Raw genomic sequence first — 25,868 nt, 5'->3', positions numbered from 1 at the left:
TTTCTACGAAATGTGCCTATTAAAAAAATCACTACTAGACTTTTTTTTAACAACAGTGCGCATTTTGTTATAAGTTTGTCAAACATTGTATGAAGGTACAAAACACAAGCACAGTATTCTGTTTTAAAGTTTTGCATTTTTTGTGTGTTTCAATATTATTATTAAGCATATTCCTAATGGATTCAATTTTGTGAAATGGACTTAGCTGAGTCTTTTAATACTTAAAAAATAACAACATCACTCTGCTGTATAGTAGATTTCGATATTTTGATATCTATCTTATCATTGAGTAACTCACTGTAATGGATCCATTAAATTTAAATTGAAAATTTCAATGATAAATTATTGCGTATGAAAAACGACTTTGAACGTAAACTGTGTGTTGCATTTAAAAAGGTTTTATATCACTAAGGATATTTTATGATTCATTTATATTACTATCTGTAATATAATAAGTTGAACTAAAAATTGTTTCCCATAACGTCGTATATATACATTTGTATTGTTAATATTTTTCTATTACGAAATGTGATGAAACACACACACATACACGCACACACACACAAGAATAATAATAAAAGAAAATGTCATTGTAAAGCCAAAAATCCAATACATTCATTGCTCTATTCAGAATTTTAAAGTAAGCAAACGTAAGTTACATGTATACATCATAAATTAGTATTAGGCGAATGAAGACGGTATTATAATTCTATCATTACTTTCACGATAACTACAAATTGTTCTTAAAATAACGCCATATTTATATATCACACACTTTATTATTTATACAATAACTATATCATAAAACTTACTATTGCTTTCTCGTCGCATGTAAAAACTTTTAAACCACATTAAGTAGGTACAAAGTTTGATAAATTGTTTGCTTATAATAATAAGTAAGTCCACAGTACTAAATAGTAATTAGTTCTATACGGTTATGGGTCTTAAGATCCCTGGATTTTAAGGTTTTGTATAAATTCGTTTGTGCTTCAAAATAAATCCATTGTGTTTGTTGCTCGCCAGAAATGATTAATAATTTTAAGGAAACAGTTGTATATTGTTTCTTTATAAACCTTTATGTTTACTCAAGTAATCATAAGCTGACATAAGGCTTGTAGTTTTAAAATATATTTCATAAACGTTAACATAATATTTTTAATGATTTTGATTTCTATAGATAGGTAAATTATTTGGAAAAAACTGTTTAAAAATGTATGTTAATTAGTCAAATCAATTAATAATCACGATATGCCGTATGATTATTTGGTATAAATTGCATATTTTATAACACGGATATTTTTCATAATAATTGATGTTATTTGACTTATGATATGATTGATATGAAAAAAATTACATGATCAATAAGTAATCTAACTATATTACTTGTAAATTGTAATGAGTATGTTGCAAGTATATATTATTAAATTATTGTGATTTATTACACGTCATAGATACTTACAAGATAATTAATTTTTGAAGTTATTGTATAGCTATTCTAGCTAAGAATGCCTTAATTAAATAAATAAAAAAAAAAAAAAATTAAGTTATTGTAGGTATAATACTATGATTTTAATATAGCAATTTAAATGTACGACCAATTAAAAAGGTTTTCAACAATACATAGAAGGCTGTAATAACACAAGGTTAGGTAAAAATGTTAAGAGTTGAGTTCATTATTATCTATTTAAAACCCATGTATATAATATAATAGTATACAATTTTTAATTCTAGTGATGATTTTATGGTTTAGGCTATGGCAAAAGATATAGAAGACTGCTATTATATTTTTTATTTTGTTTATCTGATAATTGAAATATTTTTAATTTTATGTTTTAATTCATCGAGTGAATCACCACACTAATAATGTATTATTAGTTATTACGTAATGTTTATAAAAATATGTATAAAATTATGATTTTTGTGTTATTTTATAACATTCTTGTATTCTTATTCATATAATATTATAGCAAAAGAAATATTCATATATTACATTTTCACCGCATTAAAATTTTTGTGTGGTTAAATAATATGAGTAGGTTTAATGTAATGGTTACTATATTATTATGTAACATGACTTACAGTTAATTTAAATATACTCAGTATTCATGGTCAGGTTTCAGAAGACATTTAACTTTATAGGTCATTTCAATTTCCCAGATTTATTTTTTAAGTTATAGTCAGTTACGCATTTACGATTAAAGTCCAAAACATGATTATGCATATAAAATATGTAAAAAATAAATATAAATATTAGTCAGATCCTTGAAAATTACATATTTTAAGTTCTTTTAGTGCTAATTATATTTACTGATCATATATTTAAGAGCAGGTAAGTGATAATTGTACAAATATATAATTATGACAAGGAATTTAAAAATGTACCTATAATTAACATGTATTTTATATTATTTTAACTCTTAACTATAGTTGCGTAGGTTTTTTGATATGTTAAAAATGATATACGTGGATGATGAGAAGAAACAGCGTGGATACGTGATATGTCTATTTAATTTATTTAGATTTAATGGAGTTTTTATTAAAAATCTAAAGTAAAAACCTCATTGAACGTTATAAAATAGACGATAATACGATAATATTATCATTATTATTAACAGTAATTTTGTGACTAGGTACTAGGTAGTACACTAATAACTCTTTTTGGCAACACGGTCTCTGAAATAGATAATAGTGTAACATTGACTATTACCAACGATAATATGTTATAATAAGTAGAAAAAAAGATTTAACATACTAAACACGATTTTATATTTTAATAACTTATTTTTAAGTTACTTTAAATGTATATACTTAAAGAAAGATATTTAGAGATAGATTTACTTTGGACGAATTTGCAATAAAACATATAATATTTTGTTAAAAATACTCAGTTCCTAAATGGAAATTGTTTGTATGAATAATATTAATTGTACGTGTTTTGTATAGATAATAAAATAATGAAAAAAAAGTTTTATGGATTCAAAAGTACTGTTATTTTTTCAATTCATTATTGTTATGGAGTAATTATTCAAACTTGAATCTGTCAATATTTTACGTAAAAAATAAATTTTAAATACCATATCAACACATAAATAATAATCAATTGATAAAATACAATATCAAGGGATCTGGGATATTGTATCCCTATTAATGGCTATTACAGAGGTATTTGTAAAATTTTCTATTTCAAATCGTGATCCACAGTAATTATAATTTATTATTGCATTTAAAATTAGACAAGAAAATGTTTACTGCCTTTTCAGAGATTGAAATTCTTTAGCTAATGAGAATTCGCTATTTCTCGAATTTAAATATTGTATGATGTTTATTGATTAATTCAAATTAAAGTAATAAAACTTCTATTCACGATTTATTTTATAAATACACTTTTCAGGATTTATTTTTATTACCAAAAAAGCTTTTATATTTAATCGTTTCAATGTGAAAATATATTATTAAATTATACGGTCTAGCCGTTTAAGTAAAATATATAAAAATTGTTTTAATGTTTTGCATTTAGTAACGTTATAACCATGAATTATTAAAGTTTTTAAATAAATTTATGAGTTACTTATAAGTTATAAGACGTGTGTATATTTTTTATTTTAACCCATTAAAAATTTTTTTTTAATTAAATTGTATCTTTTAGCAAATTTACTTTTTCGGTAGCAACTTTTATGTGTTTCTTGAATATTCAATGAAGTACACAACAATAATTAATCGGTTGATTGAAACTTAAAAATAGCCAATTATGGTTATTGTGCTTTATAAGTTCGTATAATAATAAATTGTAGAATATTTGTCAAAATATTAAATTATCACGTGTTTTTTATGCTATTCTGTAGATAAATGAACTATATAAGAAGATATATTTAACTAGACTTAAAAGTATACCAAAAGCAAGCATATTTGCGCATAGATACTTAAATATCTTTTATATCAATCTGCTGACTAAATATTTACTTATTATAATGGTACATGAGATTTAGGTAATCTACAGTTTGCGTTACGACTTACCCCTAAAAACTAATTTAAATTTATTCTCCATAATGACAGATAACAAATTAGGGACACATATTATTTGTCACTTATATTTTTTTTTTAAATATCAATCAACATTTTGATAATTGGATTTTCATGTGTAAATGTAACATACAATTAAACAAAACACAAATCGTATTTTTTTTTTTTTTTTTTTTTTTGATAAATTATTCCTACATTTTTTTATAATTTAATAAAAATTAAATATTGTAAATAATAGGTTAATTGAAAATGTTGTTTCATTCAGGACACTAATTAATTATTTCATTAGTTTAGCAGTTTAGCTAATAATAATAGCGGATGATATATAATAATAATTTAAAATTTTTATATTTCTCTTCTAAATTATTATTTATGAGTATTATAGTTACGTTAAAATTGTAATACTCTTAATATTGGTTTCTATAAATTAATTATATACACAAATCCCACGTTAATGGCCAAAATGGTAACGTTGGTAACTACCTACATACCTTAAAAGCTCCTCGGAATTTCAATGACATGATATGGTACAATATTGGATTGATGGTGGTGGATACATAATAGAGAACGCCAGAGATGTAAGTGGAAATACCGTACAGCTGATGTAGAAACGGTATATCCTTCTCGTCCAAGTTACCGGACGATGCGTGACTGAACCCGAATATGGCGATTAGCCTTTGCGCATGAAACGGGGCCCAGCAGATGAAAAACGCCACTACGACAGCAACTGAAAATTGTCATACATTTTATTTTTGTTAACATAATATAATAATTGACAATAACTTTGTTTACCGTCTCTTTGTCCAACTTTGATTATATTATACAATTTTATCAACACGAATTTTTTATATTTGTATAAACTAAGTGTTTTTTTTTTTTTTATAAATTTTGTTTACCACATAAAATTAAACATGATAAAATAATAAAGTAAGACGTAGAAAAGTTTTTAGCTATCTATACAATATTAAATTTTATTATAGTAATATCTATATAATACTAATTTGAAATAATATATTTTTTATAACAAGATTTGATATTCTTAACTATTATAGCGATATAACTAGGTAGTTAACTTGTTCATATTGTTAAAATAATGATTAAATAATCGAATACAACAAATAGGAAAATCAACATTAAAAAAAATATTGATTATGAGTATAAAATTTTATCCAACTTCAAATAATTACTATTCATCTAATGAATGGTTATCTATTTTTTTTTTTTAATCTAAGTGATGTCCGTATGGAAATATATTAATTAAATAATTATAATATATAGGTAGGTATATAATCAAATCAAGTACAACTAGATAAAAAAGTATTAAAGTTAATAATTTTATTAAATTATTAAGATATTAACCTTAGGTATTCAATATTAATAAATTATTCTATTCCAATTTATTACTTCAATAAATATTTGAGAATAATAATTTAAAAAAAGTAATTATATAAATTGATTAAAAATTAGATCGTTAAAAATTTTATTAGAATACATAAAATTACGTTAACTCCTTTCTTAACACCAAAAGCTCTTTATTTTGACAATATCCGCTATTTTATAGCATCAATTAGTTTCAAAATTGACCCGTAAGTTTATATTCTCTGTACGGTGTACACTACATAAAATGTTAACACATAAAATACAAATGTTTTTTGATTTTTTATTATAATTGTTTAGTATTAATTTAATTAAATTTTTCAACTATTTTAGTATTGAAGATTATGAATTTTCAAACTAATCAAAAACATTAATAACGTATTTTAATAAACATTATCGTTTGATAGTTAATAATAATATTTCAATAATTTTATTTTTATATGAAAATATTATTTGATAATTTTAAGTTTACACTAGAATTTGTTTATTGAGCAAAATAAGTAATTAATAATTATATTACTATGTTATGGTATAGTAATGCACTAATAATATTGTAGTATTTAATACAATTTATTTAAACCTGCGTGTTATAAATTTAATATATAATAGCTAATATATCATATATATTAATTATTTATCATAGATCTTGAATTTTAATTAACTATCTAAAGTAACTTAACATATTAGTTAATGTGATTAAATATTGTGATAGTTTGTTTTAACTGAAACTTGTCTTATAAAATATTATAATAGTATTTAAATAATTGTCAAATTAGAGTTATATACGTACATTTTGAAACAATAAAAATCATACTAATTTAGAGTGAATATTGATTTTAATATTGTAAAAATAAATGTATTAAAGTAACATTATTAATTTTGAATTTATAAACTTTATTTTAATTATTTAAAACACACTTCAGGTTTATCATGATTTTTTATGCTAATTCTTTAATATAATATATGTACTGAGTGTAATATATTTACATAACTATATTAGTTTTCAGTACAGTCTTGATAATTTAAAAAAACATATTTTATATTTGTTCAAAGTATTTATAAATATAATATTTGTCAAAATTTTTAGAAAAAAATATTATTATTGTTTAAAAGTTTACGATCTCAAACAAGTTGCTTATACTTTTTACGTTATTTATGGAATGGATATTTTTTTAAATTTATCTTAAAAAAATAGATATGATCTGTAAATTAAAATTATAATAACTTAGCATTAAAAAAAAGCGTCATAATACTACTTATTAGTACTCAAATATATTTATTACCGAAATTTTCATTATTGTAATAATGCAGTTTAAGATATTGTTCGTAAATATTTATCACACATGTGATAATATAAGAAACACGCATCAAATAATACATTTATAAAATCTTGTGTAAATTAATGGTCTTGGAAATAACTTTCGCAGTAGTTAAAAACTGTTTATCAGGGCTAATATTTAAGTATTATTAGTTTTAAGGTTTGTTGACATGTATCTCAGCAATAAAAGAATCATAATAAAGATGTAATTGTTTTATACCGTAGCATATTGATTGATATAAAAGTGTTCACGAAAAAACTAAAAATATGGCCATACTTAAGACAGCTTGATACAATATTAATATAAATATAAATTATATATTGGTATATTAAATTATCTTTTGATATTTTTAATTTACACTATAACAATTTATACCTAAAATTGTATTTATGTAATTAATTAGTTATTTGCACGATTACAGTGGTGTCAATGTTTTTGTAGGTAGTAAATCAAAGTTTGAAATTTATTCATGGAAAATTTTTTCATCCATAGGGATAATTTATCAAAGGTAAATTAATGTTTTATAATCGTTATTTTTATCTTTCATAGTAATTAATCCATCTTATGAATCAATCGTATATATTTTGCTATTGGAAACTGTTCCTAAACTTGGAATACACTAGTATACTATATTGCTGCGTTATATTCCATTTTTTACTTTTGATATTAATTGTGTTTTGTGAAATTAGTTATTTTTAAAAATAAAAAATCTATTATTATTGATAAGTAAATAGTTTCGATACTTAAACTTAAAAATCTCGCAGAACCTAATTTATAGGTATTATTTTTGAAATGCTATGTCATATTAAATCTTAATCATTTAACAAAAAAACTAGGATAAGCTTTAATGTATGAGAGATAGAAATTTACAAAAAGGTTCTTGAATAGTGATTGATTGTCTCACTACATTGTATGACAAATATCAAAACAATAGTATATAGTATTATATTTAACTTTGTTTGTTTATTAGTAAATATACCTTTATACGTTGGAAGTAATCGGCGTTTACAAGTGTTTTAAAATCGATTATTATTGCTATTTGTTTGTTAACGCCCAAACCGTCAATTTTACGTACTAAAAACGTCAATATATAAAACAAGTATAGATTACATAATTTACAATACTATAAATTATGCTGAAAAACAACGATAAATTAACTAAATAGTAAATAAAGCTTAACAACCAGTGGCATAACTAGAACCTTGTTGCCTGTGGCAAAATAATCTAGCGAACCCTTAGTCTTATAAATTTGGAAAAGGTGGTATAAGCGATATGTACCCAACTACAAAATGTATTTTTATATTGGCTTCGGCTAATAGTTTATAAATAATTGAAACATGCTATATCGTTTTAAATATAGAGTACCTACGTTACATCTTTTCTAAAATTGTTATCGCAAACGTCAATGAGCAAACACTATATCATAAAATAATATATAAACGTGTGTCAGTCATTTTTCTAAATATTAAATTAAATTAACTTTTAAGCAGTTTAATTTTACAAAGACATAGTTTTTTCTAAAGACTGTGATATTTTTAAATTTTTTAATAATGATAATCTGTTTCGTGGATTCTATATATTTCCTAATGAGTCCTTTATAGAGTCACGGACCTGTGTCTTATTGCCCATCATACCACCTTTTCGATACGCCACTGTAATAAATATAACTTATTTAGCCATGGAACTAAGTTAGATTTAGAGTTACGTAGTATATTCTATGCATATAAATTGCACACTGTGGACATATGATTGTATTAGCAGTATCCAGTCGGAACTGTTTTTATTTTATTATTAAGCTGAATATTCTTATTAACTGATCGGGGACCATTAAACAGGTCGGAGATGTACCATAAAAATGTTTACATGTTTAAATGGTAGGTATTTATATCTAATGTACTTAACGGTAGGTATAAAAGTATTAAATATTTATGTATCGGTATGATAATATATAGAAATACATTTATGTACTTACCGAGCATTTTAAGGACTTTCGGTGACGAGTTGGCCCTGTACTCTGGTGACGACATTTTTTTCTCACCGTGGGTCGATCGTACTGTGATGGTGCGCTTCAGTTTATCAGAGCGCCGGAGGCGAAGTCCGATAAGTGCATAAAGTACAGTAATCAATGTCATTGGCAGCAAGAAAAACAGCAGCGTGGACAATGTGAATGATACGGTAGACAGTTCTATGCCCGTGTTCATTAGCAATATACTTCGAATATTGCACTGCATCAGTTCTGACGAACCGTCCCACGACGAGACGGTGAATTGCAATGCCTGAGGATTTGAGGTTTTGACAGATTTTAGTGGTAATAAGCAGAATTATTATTTTTATATTTTCCCGCAATTAATAAACGCCTTTACGAGTTTAATGTATTCATAAAATGCATTTATTACTGTCATATATGTAGGTACATAACATATTGTAATATGTAGAATAACAATTGTTATTTTCAAGAGGCTTGAAACTTTAAAATAATAATTATATTATTTACCCATTTATAAATCAAGTTATTATATATTATACATTCACCGTTTCGCATAAGTATCAAGTGCAATCATAGGTTTGGAGGGGGTAAACTTGCGAGTCATAGGCTATTTCGGAGTTTTAAATTTTAGCCTTTTTTGGATTAAAAAAAAAAAAAAAACAATTACGTTATAGTTTTTGGTTTTTTTATTTGGTCATTATAAAATATTAATCATATAAAACATGTTTTCTAGAACAGAATATTAATAAATAAATAAAAAACAGATTTTAATTTATAGTTTCAAATAGGTATTAACTGTTGAGGTAAGTTGATAAGTTAATTAATCTTAACTACAAAAAATGTGAATTCTTTTTAAATCAAAATATAAGATTAATCTCTTCGTAAAATTATTTATATGACATTAATTGAATACAAATTATACGATTTTATTTTCAGGATTCATATTATCCAATGTGTACTATAACCCGATATAATGGCTGTATAAAATGTTTTGAATAAATAGAACATTTTTATAGAAAATTATGACAGCTCGTATTATCATTGAACAATAATTAAAAGATTAAGTTGAAAAATCTGAGTTTTCTAATTTGTAGAAAATGTTGAATTTTTTTCTAATGTTGTCTAATATTTCAACCAGATCTTATGAAAAATCATTCTGTATAATGCGTAACATAAATACATAATTATTATAACAATATGTGACAAAATATATTATGTTGATTTTAATTGAAAGGTAGTTTAAATCCAGTCTAACATTCTTTAAATCAAAAAAATATATTGAAAGTATTTACTAAAACTGTCAAAATTATAATCAAGCAATAACATTTATTTAAAAACTAATCAAAGAGGTACTAAAGAATTCATTTTATTTTTTTACTGTTTCTTGTGAATAGTGTAATACATTAATTCAATTTATTGCGCTTTATTTTCTCACCGAAAATATTTAGATTTGAGCTTTAAAAACTCGTAAAGCTGCCCCTGTTTTAAAGTCTCATGAACACAATAATACTTACACTTATGTAAATAAAATATTTATAAATAAACTGTTGTTTAAAAAAAACTTTTTTTTATTTATTACAAATCGAAATTCGTGTTTAAAATTATAGGAACTGTAAAATAACAAATAAATGTATTTATTTAAACGAGTACTGAGAAATGTATGTTTAATTTAAACTGAACACAATTTATTATAACGAAATGAAATAATAATATATAGCATTATAGCCTCAATATAAAGTTATCAAAATATTATTGTGCATACTGACTATACTGCGAACGTATAGTGACTATTGCTTAAATTTTATTTTGTGTGAATTTAAAATGTTAGTCATGAGTTTAATTCATGAATGAAAAATAATTACATAAGATAGTGGGGTTGAATATTTTAATGAATTGTTCGAAAATAAATGTTTTTGACAGTTATACGTCATAATTTTTAGTGAGTGAAGTTATTTATTTGAAACAACAATAGTATGTATTTTAAAATTATTAACTACTATTTTAGCATTTTGGATTGTAACATATTTTTATACTATACGTAATTAAAATTTTAAGTGTAAAATAAGTTTAAATGAACTATAAAAGATATAATTACATTTTAAAACTAGTTTCAAGCATTAAGAAATAAGTGTTATATATACTTATTGCTAATAAGTTATCATAGTTATTACATAGTTCTTACGTGACTATGTACCTGTGAGATATCCAAAATATGGAACATAATATTTTAGACTTATTTCTGCGCTCAATGTTGTAGTATTTTATACTTGTTATTAATATAGCAAGAAAGATTTTAATTTTACAATCTATTTTTTTTACAACTTACAGAGATATTTAATATTATATTAAATAAAATAAAATCTTACAAATGTATGAACAAAAAATCTGTACGATTATCAAATAATATATTGGCCCATTAAATTAGCCTATAAATGTAATCGTAATGTTATATTAGACAAATTATGGAATAAGTGACCTACATTTACCTGACTCTTTTGTATTTATGTAGAACAAAATAACTGAATAAACGGATTAACAACTCGTTGTAGGTTTAAATGATCCACCTATCGGTGTAAAGGATAATTAATTATAAACCTAAAGGGATTTCTTCATACTTTCTGGGCTTATACTCGTAATTAGGAGTATAAATAGATTACTTGTTTGTTAGTGATCAAACATAACAATAATAGTGCATGTTATTCTGAAAGATATAATTATATTTAATACTAAAGTAGATACTGTCAACATTAATTAGAGAAGGGTATTTTTAAAATAAAAAAAATAATGAAAAAGTCGACTAATGTTTAAGTCGAATAATGAAAAATGTGTTTTTAACAGATAAATTAGATTTTTGAATTTTGATAAAAATTCTACTAAAAAATAAAAAGTATTTATTCGATTTAATAATAATAAAAAAATGAAGTAAATATTCATAAAATATTAATAAATAATGAACAATAAACATATGATTAACCATTATTGCTTAATTTTAAATATAGATTTATGTGAACATTTTTTTTTTATTCTATAAAAAATAAAATATCCTTTTTTAGAAAAATAAAAACAGACAAATAAACCTTACGAAAAATATACACATTATTTCAATTAAATAGTCATTGACGATAAAAAAAAAATATATATATATATATGACTTTAAATATATTTCATAATAAATATTCACCTACTAAAAAATTAAGTGACACTGAATATCAATAGCGAATTTAGTTTAACTCAAATTTTCCAAGTTTTAATAATATTTACCCTAATGATAATTAACTAAAATTTCGTGTGTTGAAATTGTATAAAAAATAAAAAAAAATTAACCACTTATTAGTATTTTTTCTCAGTATAGGGAATTTATCATTAAATTCACTATTTATATTATCTGCGGTTTATACATTTCGAAATGTAATTTACCTATTTAATATTATATGTACGAGGACATTAAACAAGTATTAACGAGTACTTAATGTAATAGTAACTTGTTTTTTAAATAGCAAGGTGTGTTACACATCGTATTTGATTAATTTTTTTATAAAATAATATTATAATTTAGACTATATTATATTGGGCATCTGTGAATAATTGTATTATAAGTGAAAACGTGTTGTAGTAAAATCAGTACGAGTATAGTGAATTTCAATGGGAATTTTAAGATTTTTAAAGTGGGTAAGTATTGGAATTTTTTGCTCCTATGTCTTATAGAATATAACTTTTGATTTATCCGTATTTATTTTTAACGTTGTAGTATATTTATAATTGGTGAAAATTCGAACGTTTATTAAAGATGCGATTTTAAATCTACATAAGAATTGTATTAGTATTATGGATGACTCTTATAAATACCAAATTAAAAAAAAAAAAGACTTTAAAAAAATGGAATAACTTGTTGTACTGCATAAAAATGGTATTACAATGATTAAAATGTGAAAATAATGTAGAATTACAATAGTGATTTACGAAAATAATTTAATATATCATTATTTACTCTATATAATCGTATAGTTCATCAAGTATTTTTTTTAATAATTTCATATACTATAAATAGATATGATATTTAATAAATAATAATATTACTAGATTTATCAAAGTAAAAAATAGGGGCATTAATAAATAATTTCTATTTCACTGCTACTTTATTTTCTTTTAGACATGTATTGTTTAAAATAAAGTTATTAAATAACAGCTATCTTCAATTAACATAGACATACTTACTAGTTTATGAATTAACTAATAAACTAATAAACTTTAATACTTTATGTTACAGTATAAATTGAAATTATTTTTAATGATAATTAACACGTTTGTTATTATGACAACTCTTAAATTTATTTATATTGTTAAAACTACCAATGGATCTAAAAATGTAACCTAGAAAGATTTATTATTGAGTCTATCCATTTTTTAGACCATCATGATTACATTTTTTAATTATCATTAATATGGATTCATTAATTTAGTAGGATATAGTTTTGATAAATTTACGTTAGAGTGAAAGATAGAAGAGCTCTATCGCAATAATATTTTTATGCTATTAGATAAAAACTTTAATACATTTTTTATTTTAGCTAAATTAAAAACAAGTTTTGATGGATAGTGACAGCCATGTAGTATTCTTTCACATCTTAAGCTTATGTTAAATTGCAACTATAAAAATAATATTATTACATTAAAAATTCCTCAGGTGCAGTTTCTGATACGAAAATAGATACTTACTTCAAAATATATCAAATAAAATTTATTAGATAGAAATGTATTAAGCGTAATTTACAATTTTCTTCTTTCGTTGAGCTTAATTTACATTTGTCTATTATATTTCACTATTATAATAATTGATAATTTATAATAAATAAAAGTTCAACTATACAATACACAATATTTATATTCATACATACTCTCTCGTACTTGTGGTGGGACCATGGAGTTCATAACTAATTATTTATTAAATTTTACATATGTTATCTATACATAGCAATAATATAATTTTATTATGCTAAGAGATACTATTGAATAATAATAACAACTTAAATAAAATTAATTATTGATAATAATAACGAGATATTATTTAAGTGAGCACATGTACAAATGTTTTATCCTTAATTTAAATTTAATGTTATCCTCAGTCAATGTAATATCTACAGGTAGTTGATTGAATAATTTTATACATTTATCTATATAATAATTTCCCATTAATGTTGTATATGATTTAATTAACCTTAAATTTCCACTATTCCTTCTTCCTTGTTTCATATTTATTATGGAATTCAAATTATTTGTTGTTGTTGTAGATACGCATTGCTACCATTTCACTGTGAGATTTCTTTCTAGATGTTCATCAAATATTACTCCTAAATATTTGGTTGAACTATACCCACAGTTTTTAATACAAATATTTGTTATATTTTTTTTTCTTTATAATTATTATTATTTTCCCTGATGTGTTTGAATTAGACAAGGCAAAAGGAATAACAATTGATATATTTTTATTTAGCATTAAACTGTTTTTCGTATACCATTTATTAACCATTGATAATCCTAAGTCTATTTTTTTTTTACATCGAGCAAATTTTTACCCTCAAAAATAATACATTATCTACAGCAAAAGCTAATATGTTACCATCTATATTCAAATTTAATAAGCCATAGACATAAATTTCAAATAACAATGGATCTAATTCTGTTCCTTACGGTATGCTATTCTTAACAATACATGAATCACTTATGGCAGTGCTTCTCAAACTAGGGACCGTAGCTATATGACTGGTGGGCCGCGAAATATTTATTTTATTTAATATATATATATATATTTATATAAGTTTAAAATTTATTACAATTATAAAATTGTTTCAAAAATGAATCAAAAAACATTTAATTACTATACATTTTAATAATTTATTAATGTGAAATAGTGCATGCAATTTAAATGAATTGATGATTGAAAAAATGACACGAGTCACATTTTTTGTGAAACGTCATGAATCAGAAAACTTTGAAAGTCAATAATAAAAAAAGCATCATATTATTTATATACACAAATTATGTATAATTAGTGCATAATATATTTCTACAAGTATTTATTTTTAAATAAGAATTTTTTTCAGAATTATTTAAATTATACTCTTCTTATCAATTATCAAAAAGTTTTAAAAATTGACTCATGTCGTTTCTGCAATCATCGATTCAAATATATAATAAAAAAAAAATTAAATAATTAATGATTTTAATTAAGAGAATCTCGACACTTTCCCATTAAATTTAAGAGGGGACTATGACAAAAAAATTCGAGAAATACTGACTTACAATATCATAATTAATTTCGACTATTCGGGATCTATCAAAGAGATATGGTTTGAATCAGTACCAAAATACGTTATATCATATTATTGTTTTCAATGTTATCAAAATTATTTCATTTGATATTGAATCAAATGCTTTCACTATGTCCAAAAATATCAAAACATATTTTGTCATTGTCTAATTATGCTCCATATATTAGAAAAATAGGAGATTGTATGATGGCAATAAATATTCATCCTAAAATTCAAATTGTTTTTCATTCAACGTTTTTTTGATCATTAATGAAACTTTTAGTTGAAGTTTTGCACATTTTTCAATAATTTTTACTATTACCTATATTAACAAAATTGATTGATAATTAGATTATTCTTTTAGATTTCATGCCTTATAAATATTACTTATTACTGATTTTTTGTATATTTTTGGGAATACGCCTTTTGTAAAACTTAAATTAATTAAATAAGTAAGCGATTTTTTCACATAGTCTTAGCTGAGACTAACCTGAGGTATAGCAAACAACACAGCGACCAGCCATATGATGATGATAAGTTTTACGGCTCTGGAAAGTTTTGACATGCTTTGCGCCATGAATGGATGGCAAATAGCTACATACCGCTCAGCCGTGAACGCTGTTATGGTAAGTACGGTAGCATTGGCAGACATTTCAGAAAACAGACCTCTGAGTTGACAAAATATTTCCCCAAATACGTACGGATACCTGTAAATTATTACCATTACTTTTATTGTAAACGAATTATTGGTTATTATTTAACCATGTAGTTGACACTCGAATATTATATTGATTCATATTTATATTTCAAGCACAATATTTTTGTTTCGGCTCACCTTTATCTACTTAAATATTTTCTCAAAAAATTTGATTATCGTTTTATTCGTATTTTTCGTCTGAAGAAATTAATAACAATTTATAATATTATCGATATACCGGTAGTTAAATTTAAATGTAAGCTAATCATTTATATAGTATGTATATTATTGCAAAAATTAAACTTTACCTGCCTATAGTTAAACGATTATACGTAATTGCTATAAACAATAAATGTCCTTATTCTTCAGTTCTTAATTATATGAGGTCATCATCTACAATAATTTATTGAGGGGAGGGCAATACGTTTTTATTTTGTAACAACTTTGATCTATCTTTCCCAAAAAAACAAATAAACAAGACAAAAATAAAATATTATAGGTAATTTTATTCTTAATAGAAGTCTCGAATTGAGATCCATGGGGAAATATGCATAATTACTTTAGATAAACAATGATAAAATTGAAGAGGAAAGTGAAACTATTTGCCTCTCCAGTGTAAATAAAATTGTCACACACATATATATATATATAATATACATTGCATCATTTAATCAATACCATGATTGGAATTTCTGGGTCCACGTTGCAGTGTAATAGTACCTACTTAATTTTAGTGTTTCAACATGTAATCTATACTAATCGTTTCATCTTTAATACAATTATTAATAAGGAATATGATATTTTTATTGGAAGTTAAGCTTGAAATTGAACTAGTTATATCACACAAAATTTACGCAGTTAAGTATATTAGTTTTCGATGAATCGTATACACCGTTGTAGACATATAATATATTAACAATTAACTAAATAGTATTGTAGAAAACAATTTGCTATTAAAGAGGTGAATGTATAATATATAACACGCGTATTGTTGTACTCATATACATTTTGTAAACATACATCTCTTTAATGACGAATTTTAGGCTTCAATTTATTACACAGTTTATGATAAATAGACAGATATATATTATATATTTGCGGATTTTTGGTATACTGTAAACACGAATTGGATTACAGTTTACTTTCGAAGAATCATAATATACTTATACAGGTCATAATTGATTATATTCATCTGGATGGCAAACGTAGAGTTGATTCCCGGGTCAATTAAATGTGTTCCCGAAAAAAATACTGTCTAGTATACAACTGTTCGAATTGGTTCCCGAATAAAATTATTTATCAGTAGGGCAGAAGACTTGTAGCTCTAAAAAATCACCTGATATGCACTTAAGTATACAAAATATGCATTAAAAATATGCATTTAAATATACAAAATATGTATTTTAAAATGAATATTTTTGAACGGGTGCCAGTTAAAATCACGAAAGTCAAAATCGCGAAAATAAAACAGTGAAAATAATATCGGACAATTGATCTCAAAATAACATATTGTAGGGGGCCATTGACCCCAAGGAAGAGGAGTCGCGATTAGGGCCATAAAATCTATTTCTATTTCATAGCACCCGATAACTTGCGCGAACACCACTAGTTACATAGGTATTCTAAATATTGTTTGAACTATTCGAACTTATTTGAATTCTAGACAGTCCTAAGTCTGAATAAATGGGAAGGAAATTGTTGCTGGTTGAATATATCATAATAATTTGAAAAGTTAATTTAACAAGTTTGTATTATCATGAAAACTTGCGGGAACCAATTCGTATGTTACCTGTAGACAATCCGGAAACCAATTCATAGTCGTCCATCTGGATAACCATAGTTTTATTATAATGATGATATCACATTTTATTCATAGATTAAGGTTAATTTTATTCTGTGGTTTTATACAAAGTTAACCACCTAGTGATGGATTAGTTAAAGTATTATAATGCAGTGTATAGCTGTAGGGAACTTTTATCAGGTAATCGTAAATATATTATACAGAGTGTCCTCATCTTTACTTGCTTGTTTGTATTAAATAGTAGGAGAAGTCGGGGATAAACGTAATGCGGGTCAATTGTAAAATGTTGAATATTTTCTTTTATGATATTATACAATAATTATCGGTTGTATGTGCGTCATTTTTTCCCCAACTTTTGTGATTTTATCCTGTAATCAGTTTGGCTTTGTCGCATTTTGTTAATTAAATAATTAGTAAAAATCTATTTTTAAATTCAAAAGTGAATTTTTTTTGTTTTTTTTTTTTTTACGCCGTCGTATGTACGCTGTTCAATTTATTATTTAAATCAACTTCAAGTAAAACCTTTTGAGATTACGATTATATAATAATAAATTAACTTCTCAAGTAAGTTCATAATTTTTTTTTGTATTGATTAAAAAAGCTCTGTACCTATGGGGCCAATAGTAACAAATAGACTAGGGTCAATTGTATCTAATATTACCCATGAAAATCGATTATATTATTTTCAATATACATTTTTTTAGTTCAAAAAATGACTCGAAAACGAAAAAAAAATTTTTAATAGGTTAAATATTAATAAATTAATAATTATACATTACTTATCATGTTATATTTTAATTAAGATTTTTTTAATGGTGAATAGGTAGATAATAATTATATATCATGATGATTTGAGTCTAGTATAGTTTGATTATATCTACCTATATGTCATTGTTATCACTTATCAGGTTTGATATTTAATTTAATAAATCATAAGTAATTATATTATTAATATCATTGAAAAACGAAATTAAGATATATTATGTATAACATTTAACCCCAGAGTTTGGGACAATCGTAACATTTTTTTTTTTTAATTAAATTAAAAATATTTATTGTTAAGATTGATATTCAAGCAGGTATTATAATATAATTGAATAGCTATCATGTTCCTTTATCAGATGATGACATCAAAAATCAAAAATATGTATATCAATTTCTTAAAAATAAAAAAATGTGTAAAATATTACATTAATCTCTGGTCTCCCTTACATAAACTATTCCAATATATACGAGCCGAAAGTTACAAGATGAAATATTATTAAGTCAATTTAAAATTCCAGTAGGTACCTACCAATGTACAATTTGATTATTGTACAGACCAGTTTAAATGAATAGTATTCTTTACCTAACCAGAAGACTGGTGTTTGATTTTCTGCCTACAAGCCAATTTGACGAGAGATTTCAGTTTAATAATGGTGGGCCTGTTTGGTCGCAGAGTGGTATAATGTTGATGTGGCTCATACAGAGTTAGAATTTAGAGTTGTGGTCAAATGTGTGAGAAGAAATAGTGGGACGAAAAAAAATTAATAATTTGTTCGAAGGTATGTGGTGTCATACGGTGCAGGTAGTATCGGTTCGACAGCACAACCAAGTGAGATAGGCCTTTGCCAATTCGATCCCTGTCCCGCTATGCATCGTTATCGGGCATGGTCGACTTAGTCGTACTATTTGTGCCACGTAGCGGTGATTAATAATATGAATGATGATAGATGAGCTACTAATTACTATCGTAGATCACGTCAAACTTAGTTTAAAAATGTCATAATATTATATTGTAATAATTGCACAGTGGCACTAAAAAAAAAACGTAGGTACTTAATTTAGTTTCTCGTTGATATTATACATATAGATGAAAATCTAATAATATCATTAAACTCACTAGATTTACTCATTTTATCTCAAAAGTACCTTTGTTTTATTTTTATGTCGTTTTCACTTACCTGGACCAAATGGACCACATTTCCTGCGGTAATCCGGATACCAGTAGTATGAGATCGGACATTGCCAAACTAAACAAATAGTAATTGGTGGCTGTGTGCATGTATTTGTGTTTGGCGATCACCATGCAAGTGATCGTGTTTCCTATGACACCTGTCACAAATATTACTGAGTACATGATCGTCATCGGTACGACTATGTACAGAGGATCTCGTTTGGGCATTATGAAGTCATTGTCCCACGTATTTCCCGCTGTTAAATTTAACTGGCTACCTTTGCCACCACCGTCGTCGTATATTTCATTCTGTAGTGACATCGCCGCTGTGTGTTAAGCTGAAAAAAAAAAAAAAATTCAATATTGTAGTTAATTATTGATCGAATTGTAAAAGATTTTTACTATACGAGTATTATACATTCTTTTAGCCACCACTGCAGAATTGTGTATTCATGTTGTATGATTATGGGCGTTATGTACTTTTCAGAAAACATGGGCTTATTAAAATAGTTATTTATAGTTTAATAATATGTTAATACCCATTAATAATATATTTTTATATACTTTTATTCCACGTTTTTGTTAAATAAATACATATTTTTTAAAATTGAAAAAAGAATTTTAATTTTGAAAGTTGTCAACATGACACGTATGATTTGTTAATTTGCCAGTAAGTTTCACGTTTACCTTTCATCTAATAATACATTATATATATATATAAGTATTTCAAATTACAATCTAAACGTTAATTTATATCTACTTAAGCTGTCTGTAGTCAATCACAAAATCAGTGATCGGATTTGGACGTGAAATGTGTTTAGGATTTATTGTTGTTACTGTAAATAATACTAGATCAAAGATAGTTAGTAAAAATTATGAAATAATTAACAATAACTTTTAATATGTCTAGAAAAAAAGTTAAAATTAAAAGTTAAAATACACTATGCATGATATAAAACTATTGAAATTTTGTCTTGATATAAAGCAAAACAAAGATTTTTTTTTTTATTTAAGTTAAAGGCTTCAACAATAATGGTAATTAGCCTACCTTAATTAATTAATTAGTTTCAATAAAAAGTTTGGATAGCAGTTAAATTTTAAGTATGTACAGTTAATAGTAATAATATATTACAATTTATTAAATAAGTCATTTTTGCGAAAGAAGTTACATATATTTTTTGTATTGTCTTCATTGAGGGCTTGCTCGATTGTAGTAGAATTGTTGAGTGTCTTACGAGATATTGAGAAATTTGAGCATTCGATCATAAAACAAAGATTATATTGTTATAATATTCATATTTAAATCAAATGTTGAAAAATGGTGATGCAATTTAGAAAGTTACAATACTGTTAACTAAAATATAATATATATTAATGAACACACTATTATATTAGAAATATTTTTAGGATTAGTTTTAAATAGCATCTTATTAAAATTACGAAAAAAAATAATTGCTCGGTAAAAATTGGTTAAGTTTTAATTTTAATAAAACATCATAACTGATTACAATACAGGTATATTGTTGTAAAAGTTTACTGCTTTATATGACATAATTTTGATTAAGGAGTAGTAGGTATTTTATTTAAGAACATATTATTTTAATATAAAATACATATTTCTACGGTTATTATTGTACATTCATACAATGTATTTTCACCTGAATTGGTCATTAGATATACATTGTTAAATATAATTTGTAATTAAGTATACACAAATAGGTTCTGAGACTAGGGGTGATAAATACTATTTTAAAATAAATATATGATAACAGATTAAAAAATAATTATTTTTTAAAAAGAATTTATGAAAAGATAAATTGTTTAGGTTTTTTTTTTTTTTTTTTAATTTTAAAATATTATATAGATATAATATAATATTGGGCTAAATCAATCATTTTCCTTTAAATAAAGAGTAAAAAACTAGTTAAATTTAATTATAATAACGTTTAAAATGTTATATTTTAAATGGTAATGCCTAAAATCAAATAAATTATTTTTATACTATTCTAAATTTATAATTGACATATAAAAATCTTTAATTTTAGATCACTTTATAAAAATCTTTGTAAATAAATATTTTTTTTTGTTAATATAAATTTAATTTACTTTTCATACCAAAAATATTTGATAATTTTTTTAAAATTAAATTGTATTGTATATTTTTATTTAAGAGCATTGACTTGACACCTTACATCTAAGGTCACTTATAATAATTGTATAAAGTTATCAATGGTAATTGATTATTTTCTATCGAGAAACCCTAAAAATTAAAATTAGATAATACATTGTAAAAACAATTATATTTAATGAATGTCCTGAAGAAGGGGTATTTTTTTTCAAAAGCCGTTATATAAACTATACAGTGGAGTAATGTTAAAATGTGAAAGTTATATTACAGTTATCATTTTTGTTTTTCAACATTAAATATTGTAGAAAATTGTTATACCTTTTTTGTCGAGTGATACAAAGACGTTACTATTTAAAAATCAATTTCCGCGCAATTTTCTTTATACTCCCTCGATTCTTATAAATGTTTACTATGTTAATACAAACAAAAAATAATTGTAATGTTTTTTAAATGTTTATACAACACATTTAATAATTAAATACATTTTTAATAATAATATTGGAAAAAAAAGAGAGAGTAGTTAAAGTAAATTAATTTTAATTCGACCAAATAAAAATATGAGCTTTTATGAAAAATATATTTTAGTATTAATAATAAAAATGTAGGTAAATATATATACTAAGTAACCACTCTGTAATTTGTATTACATATTAAAGATTTACGATTTTTATGTGTTTAAATATTATTATCAAGACATTATTAAGCGTACTATTGGATTAGATTTTGTGAATAGCACTTAACTGAGTCTTTAACGTTTTAATATTTAAAAAGGAAAGCGGGAATAGTAGGTGTTGAGTGGTCGACGAGGTACTCGATATTGTTAAATGTTAAAGTTTCTAACCAAGTCTAAATAATATTATCAAACAAAAATGGTTTAAAAAATACTTTAAATATTTTATTGAGTAATAAAAAAGATAATTTTATTTAATTAACTATGGAATATATCAATAACTAAGGTCTTCAAAATTCTAAATTGAATCACTCATAAAAATTGTACATATACGATTGAACGATAAACTTGTTTTAAATTTCATTAGAACAAATTTAAGAGAAATATTTTCTTAAGTTTTCAATACTTATAGGTAGAAATATTAAAATTTTTATAAATTTTTAACTATAATTAAACAAATTTCAATTTAAGTTTAGTATATAGTAGTTTAGTGAGATATTTCAATTTTATGGATAAAATAATGAACTAATGTCGAGTTGTACATATAAAAATTAAATTAATTAATTATATGGTTTAATAATATTGAATAGATTATTAATTTATGTTTAAGCATAATTTTGATTTATAAAATGATTAGTGATTGTTTTTGATTCAGCATAAGAATACTTGTTTTTAATAATAATAATTTTATCTTATTAAGCGGATATTTAGATTTTTGATATTCGTTTGACTTTAAAACAGAGTTTTACAGAAATTAAAAATTAACATAGATAATATTATTATTATTATTATTATTATTATGAGTTACTTTTTTTTGAGAATATGTTTTTGTTAGTTTTTTTTTACATATAATAATGTTAGATATAACATTTAAATTAATAAATATATTTTATTTTTAATTACTTTTACTTAAAAGTTATCACCACACATATATATATAACTTTATCTACTTACAGCAACTTATATTTTTTTCAGTTAAAATGAATTATTTTATTTTTGTCTCTACAGCAGTGTATTTAGCCGTCTTTCCTATTTTATCCATTTAATTTTGCAATAGATTTCTCCATTTCTACACAAACGATTTCTATCATATCGAATATCCTCGCATCAGTCGACATTAGAAAATTGTAATTCGTTTAGTCTGTTGGCTGACCATTTGTCATCATATTTTAACTGTGTAAACAATTTAGATAATATACAATATTTTATAACAAACTTTGATAAAATATTATGAAATATCTATCAAATATTATTATAAATGAGTAAAATTATAGTATTTTGTCAATAACCTTTTTTCCTGATTAATATTTTGAACTTTGGTTTTAGAAAATACTTGTAATATAGTTGAATAAATCCAAAGTTTTTAATTCATATTATTTTAGTTTCTGAACGGCATGAAATGTATTGATTATACAATGATATATGTGTGTTTGTGTTTCTTAATTTTGTGTATGAACAACGTAATAAAAAAATACACAATGATTAATCGAAAATATTCTTTGATTTTTAATTTTGAGAGTGGTTTCTGATTTTTGATATTTTGTTATGATTAAATAAAAAATGAATAACCTTGATGTTGATCAATTTTTATACGTGATAAAACTTTGAAAGATTTTGAGTTGTTAGAATTTTCTTATAGACATCTGAAGTTTGAAAGTTGTTTTAGTTTTATTTTTATAAATGTTGATTAAAAATTATTCACTGGGTCCAAATTCTTGAAAATTTAATAAAATGTCCCACTTAAATTTTTTTTTACCCTATAAAAATATAAAAATACATAGGTATAATTTTTTTTTTTTATAAGCATTTAAATTACAAATATTCATGAAATCAAAATTATGAAAATTCATAAATTATTTTGCGGTTGAAAATGTTTAAGATATGACATTTTTACAGCTAAGACTTGAACTTGTATTACAAAGTTCTTTATAAATTATAAGTATTTCATACTGAAACCAAAAAAAAAAAAAAAAATTTAAAAAAACATCTAAGCATAATTTTTTTATTGATATTTAAGTTCAAATTTGGACGATATTTAAACTATGAATAATTATATTTATAATTTTTTTTTTTTAAATTCAAAAACATTGTTTGTGGGAATATAGAATTTTTATGTATATAATTATATTTTATACAAAATGCCATTTTCCAATGCAATATTATCAACAAAAATTTTATTAATCTAACCTACTGCTTTTACAAATAGTAAAATAAATAATTTTTATAGCACTATTAAAAAATATGACATGAAATATACTTGGTGATATTATTTTTGTTTTAGACCATCTCCGATGAAAATAATTTTTTTTATACAATGATGTATCATTGAATTCAAATTTAATATGTACATTACAGTGACCCACTTAATACCTACTGAACAATAGAGCGGCACCCACTTGCTCACCTATTTTTTTGATTACTGTGAATAAAATACAAAAGCTAAAATTATTGCTTATATGTTTCTTAAAAGTTTGCAAAGATGATTAGTGAATCATAAGAGCTAATTTATGTTAATGCAGTAAACTACTAAAAGTTAAATTATTAATTTTCATTAAGTATTTAAATAGTTATGAAAGTTCTGAGATTTAGACAAGAACCAAGTAGAAAAGCATACGTATTACGTATATTTATTTACTATTTATAGGTAGGCTTACATTAGATGATTAACTTGGTGTGTAAGGAAGACATCCTGTTTACCTAACGGGACCATATGTTTCACTGTCTCCAAATAACTCAAAAATATCCCGCTTTGAAAAACGGTGATCTGTGACGTTTTATCCCACTTAAAAAGATCACGTATTTATTTGGGCGTACCTACATCAATTGGAAATGACCTTTTTACCTGTAAGAAATCTATCGATTGCACCACATATAAGCTCCGCTAAATTTGTTTATGCATTGATTCCGCTTATTATTGACTCCACTGAACTTTTTACATATTGATTTTAATACGATGTTAAAAAAATTTTGTGATTATCTATGTGATAATTATATCGATGAAACATTAAAATTTAATCTAAAAATATGGGCATCGTCTTCAATTTCTTCAGAACGAATAACTAATAGTTGTGAATCGTTTCATTCATAACTTAACTTGTAATTCACCCAAGCATATCCAAACATATTTTTATTTTCCAATGAATTAAATTTAGAGATACAAATTGATTCTTATATAATAATAATAGAGCTAAACAATAAAAAAAAAAAAATTAAATTAAAAAATAGTATGTAACAAACATTTTTAATGATTATTTAAATGATAAAATTGATAGATTAATTTATGTAAAACTGATATAAAACCACTATTTTAAAAAATAAATTAACTTACATTGCATTTAATAGCTTTTTTTCCATAATGTAATATGTCTACTTGTGTTATATTTTTCGTTGTTAACGACAATTAATTGTTTTATAAAAAGTTTTATTAAAAAAAAAAGAAAAAATTATGGTAAACTGGGTACGCCTATAATACTGTTAATTAAAAAGTATATTTTAAATAACCAACATTAACAAATATTCAGCAAAATCATTGTACATAAATATCAGGCAGAATTGATAGCCGGCGGCATTGATTTGAAACGGTTGAGTCGATATAACTCCATTTATTTATATATCACAACAAAAA

General features: G+C 23.8%; 1 protein-coding gene across 4 annotated transcripts in view; it reads right to left on the bottom strand.

Annotated features, from left to right (window-relative positions):
* Positions 1-25,868, bottom strand: part of LOC112597750 (pyrokinin-1 receptor-like) — a 65,903-nt gene that overhangs the window by 4,408 nt on the left and 35,627 nt on the right. For 3 of the 4 annotated variants that reach the window (XM_025343935.1, XM_025343937.1, XM_025343938.1), the window contains 4 exons: positions 19,453-19,783; positions 15,502-15,718; positions 8,689-8,992; positions 4,512-4,747 (listed from right to left, as the gene is read on the bottom strand). In XM_025343935.1, the coding sequence (XP_025199720.1) occupies positions 4,512-4,747; positions 8,689-8,992; positions 15,502-15,718; positions 19,453-19,766 (1,071 nt within the window). In that variant the 5' untranslated portion in view covers positions 19,767-19,783. Of the gene's footprint in view, positions 1-4,511; positions 4,748-8,688; positions 8,993-15,501; positions 15,719-19,452; positions 19,784-23,197; positions 23,417-25,868 lie in introns of all 4 variants that reach the window. The other variant, XM_025343936.1, reaches the window with a different exon arrangement.

Source organism: Melanaphis sacchari, unplaced genomic scaffold (assembly GCF_002803265.2).
Source record: "Melanaphis sacchari strain LSU unplaced genomic scaffold, SCAv2.0 Contig43_pilon_pilon, whole genome shotgun sequence".
Taxonomy (NCBI): Eukaryota; Metazoa; Arthropoda; class Insecta; order Hemiptera; family Aphididae; genus Melanaphis; species Melanaphis sacchari.
Note: the sequence above shows the minus strand (reverse complement) of the source record. Positions and strands in the feature narration are given on the sequence as shown.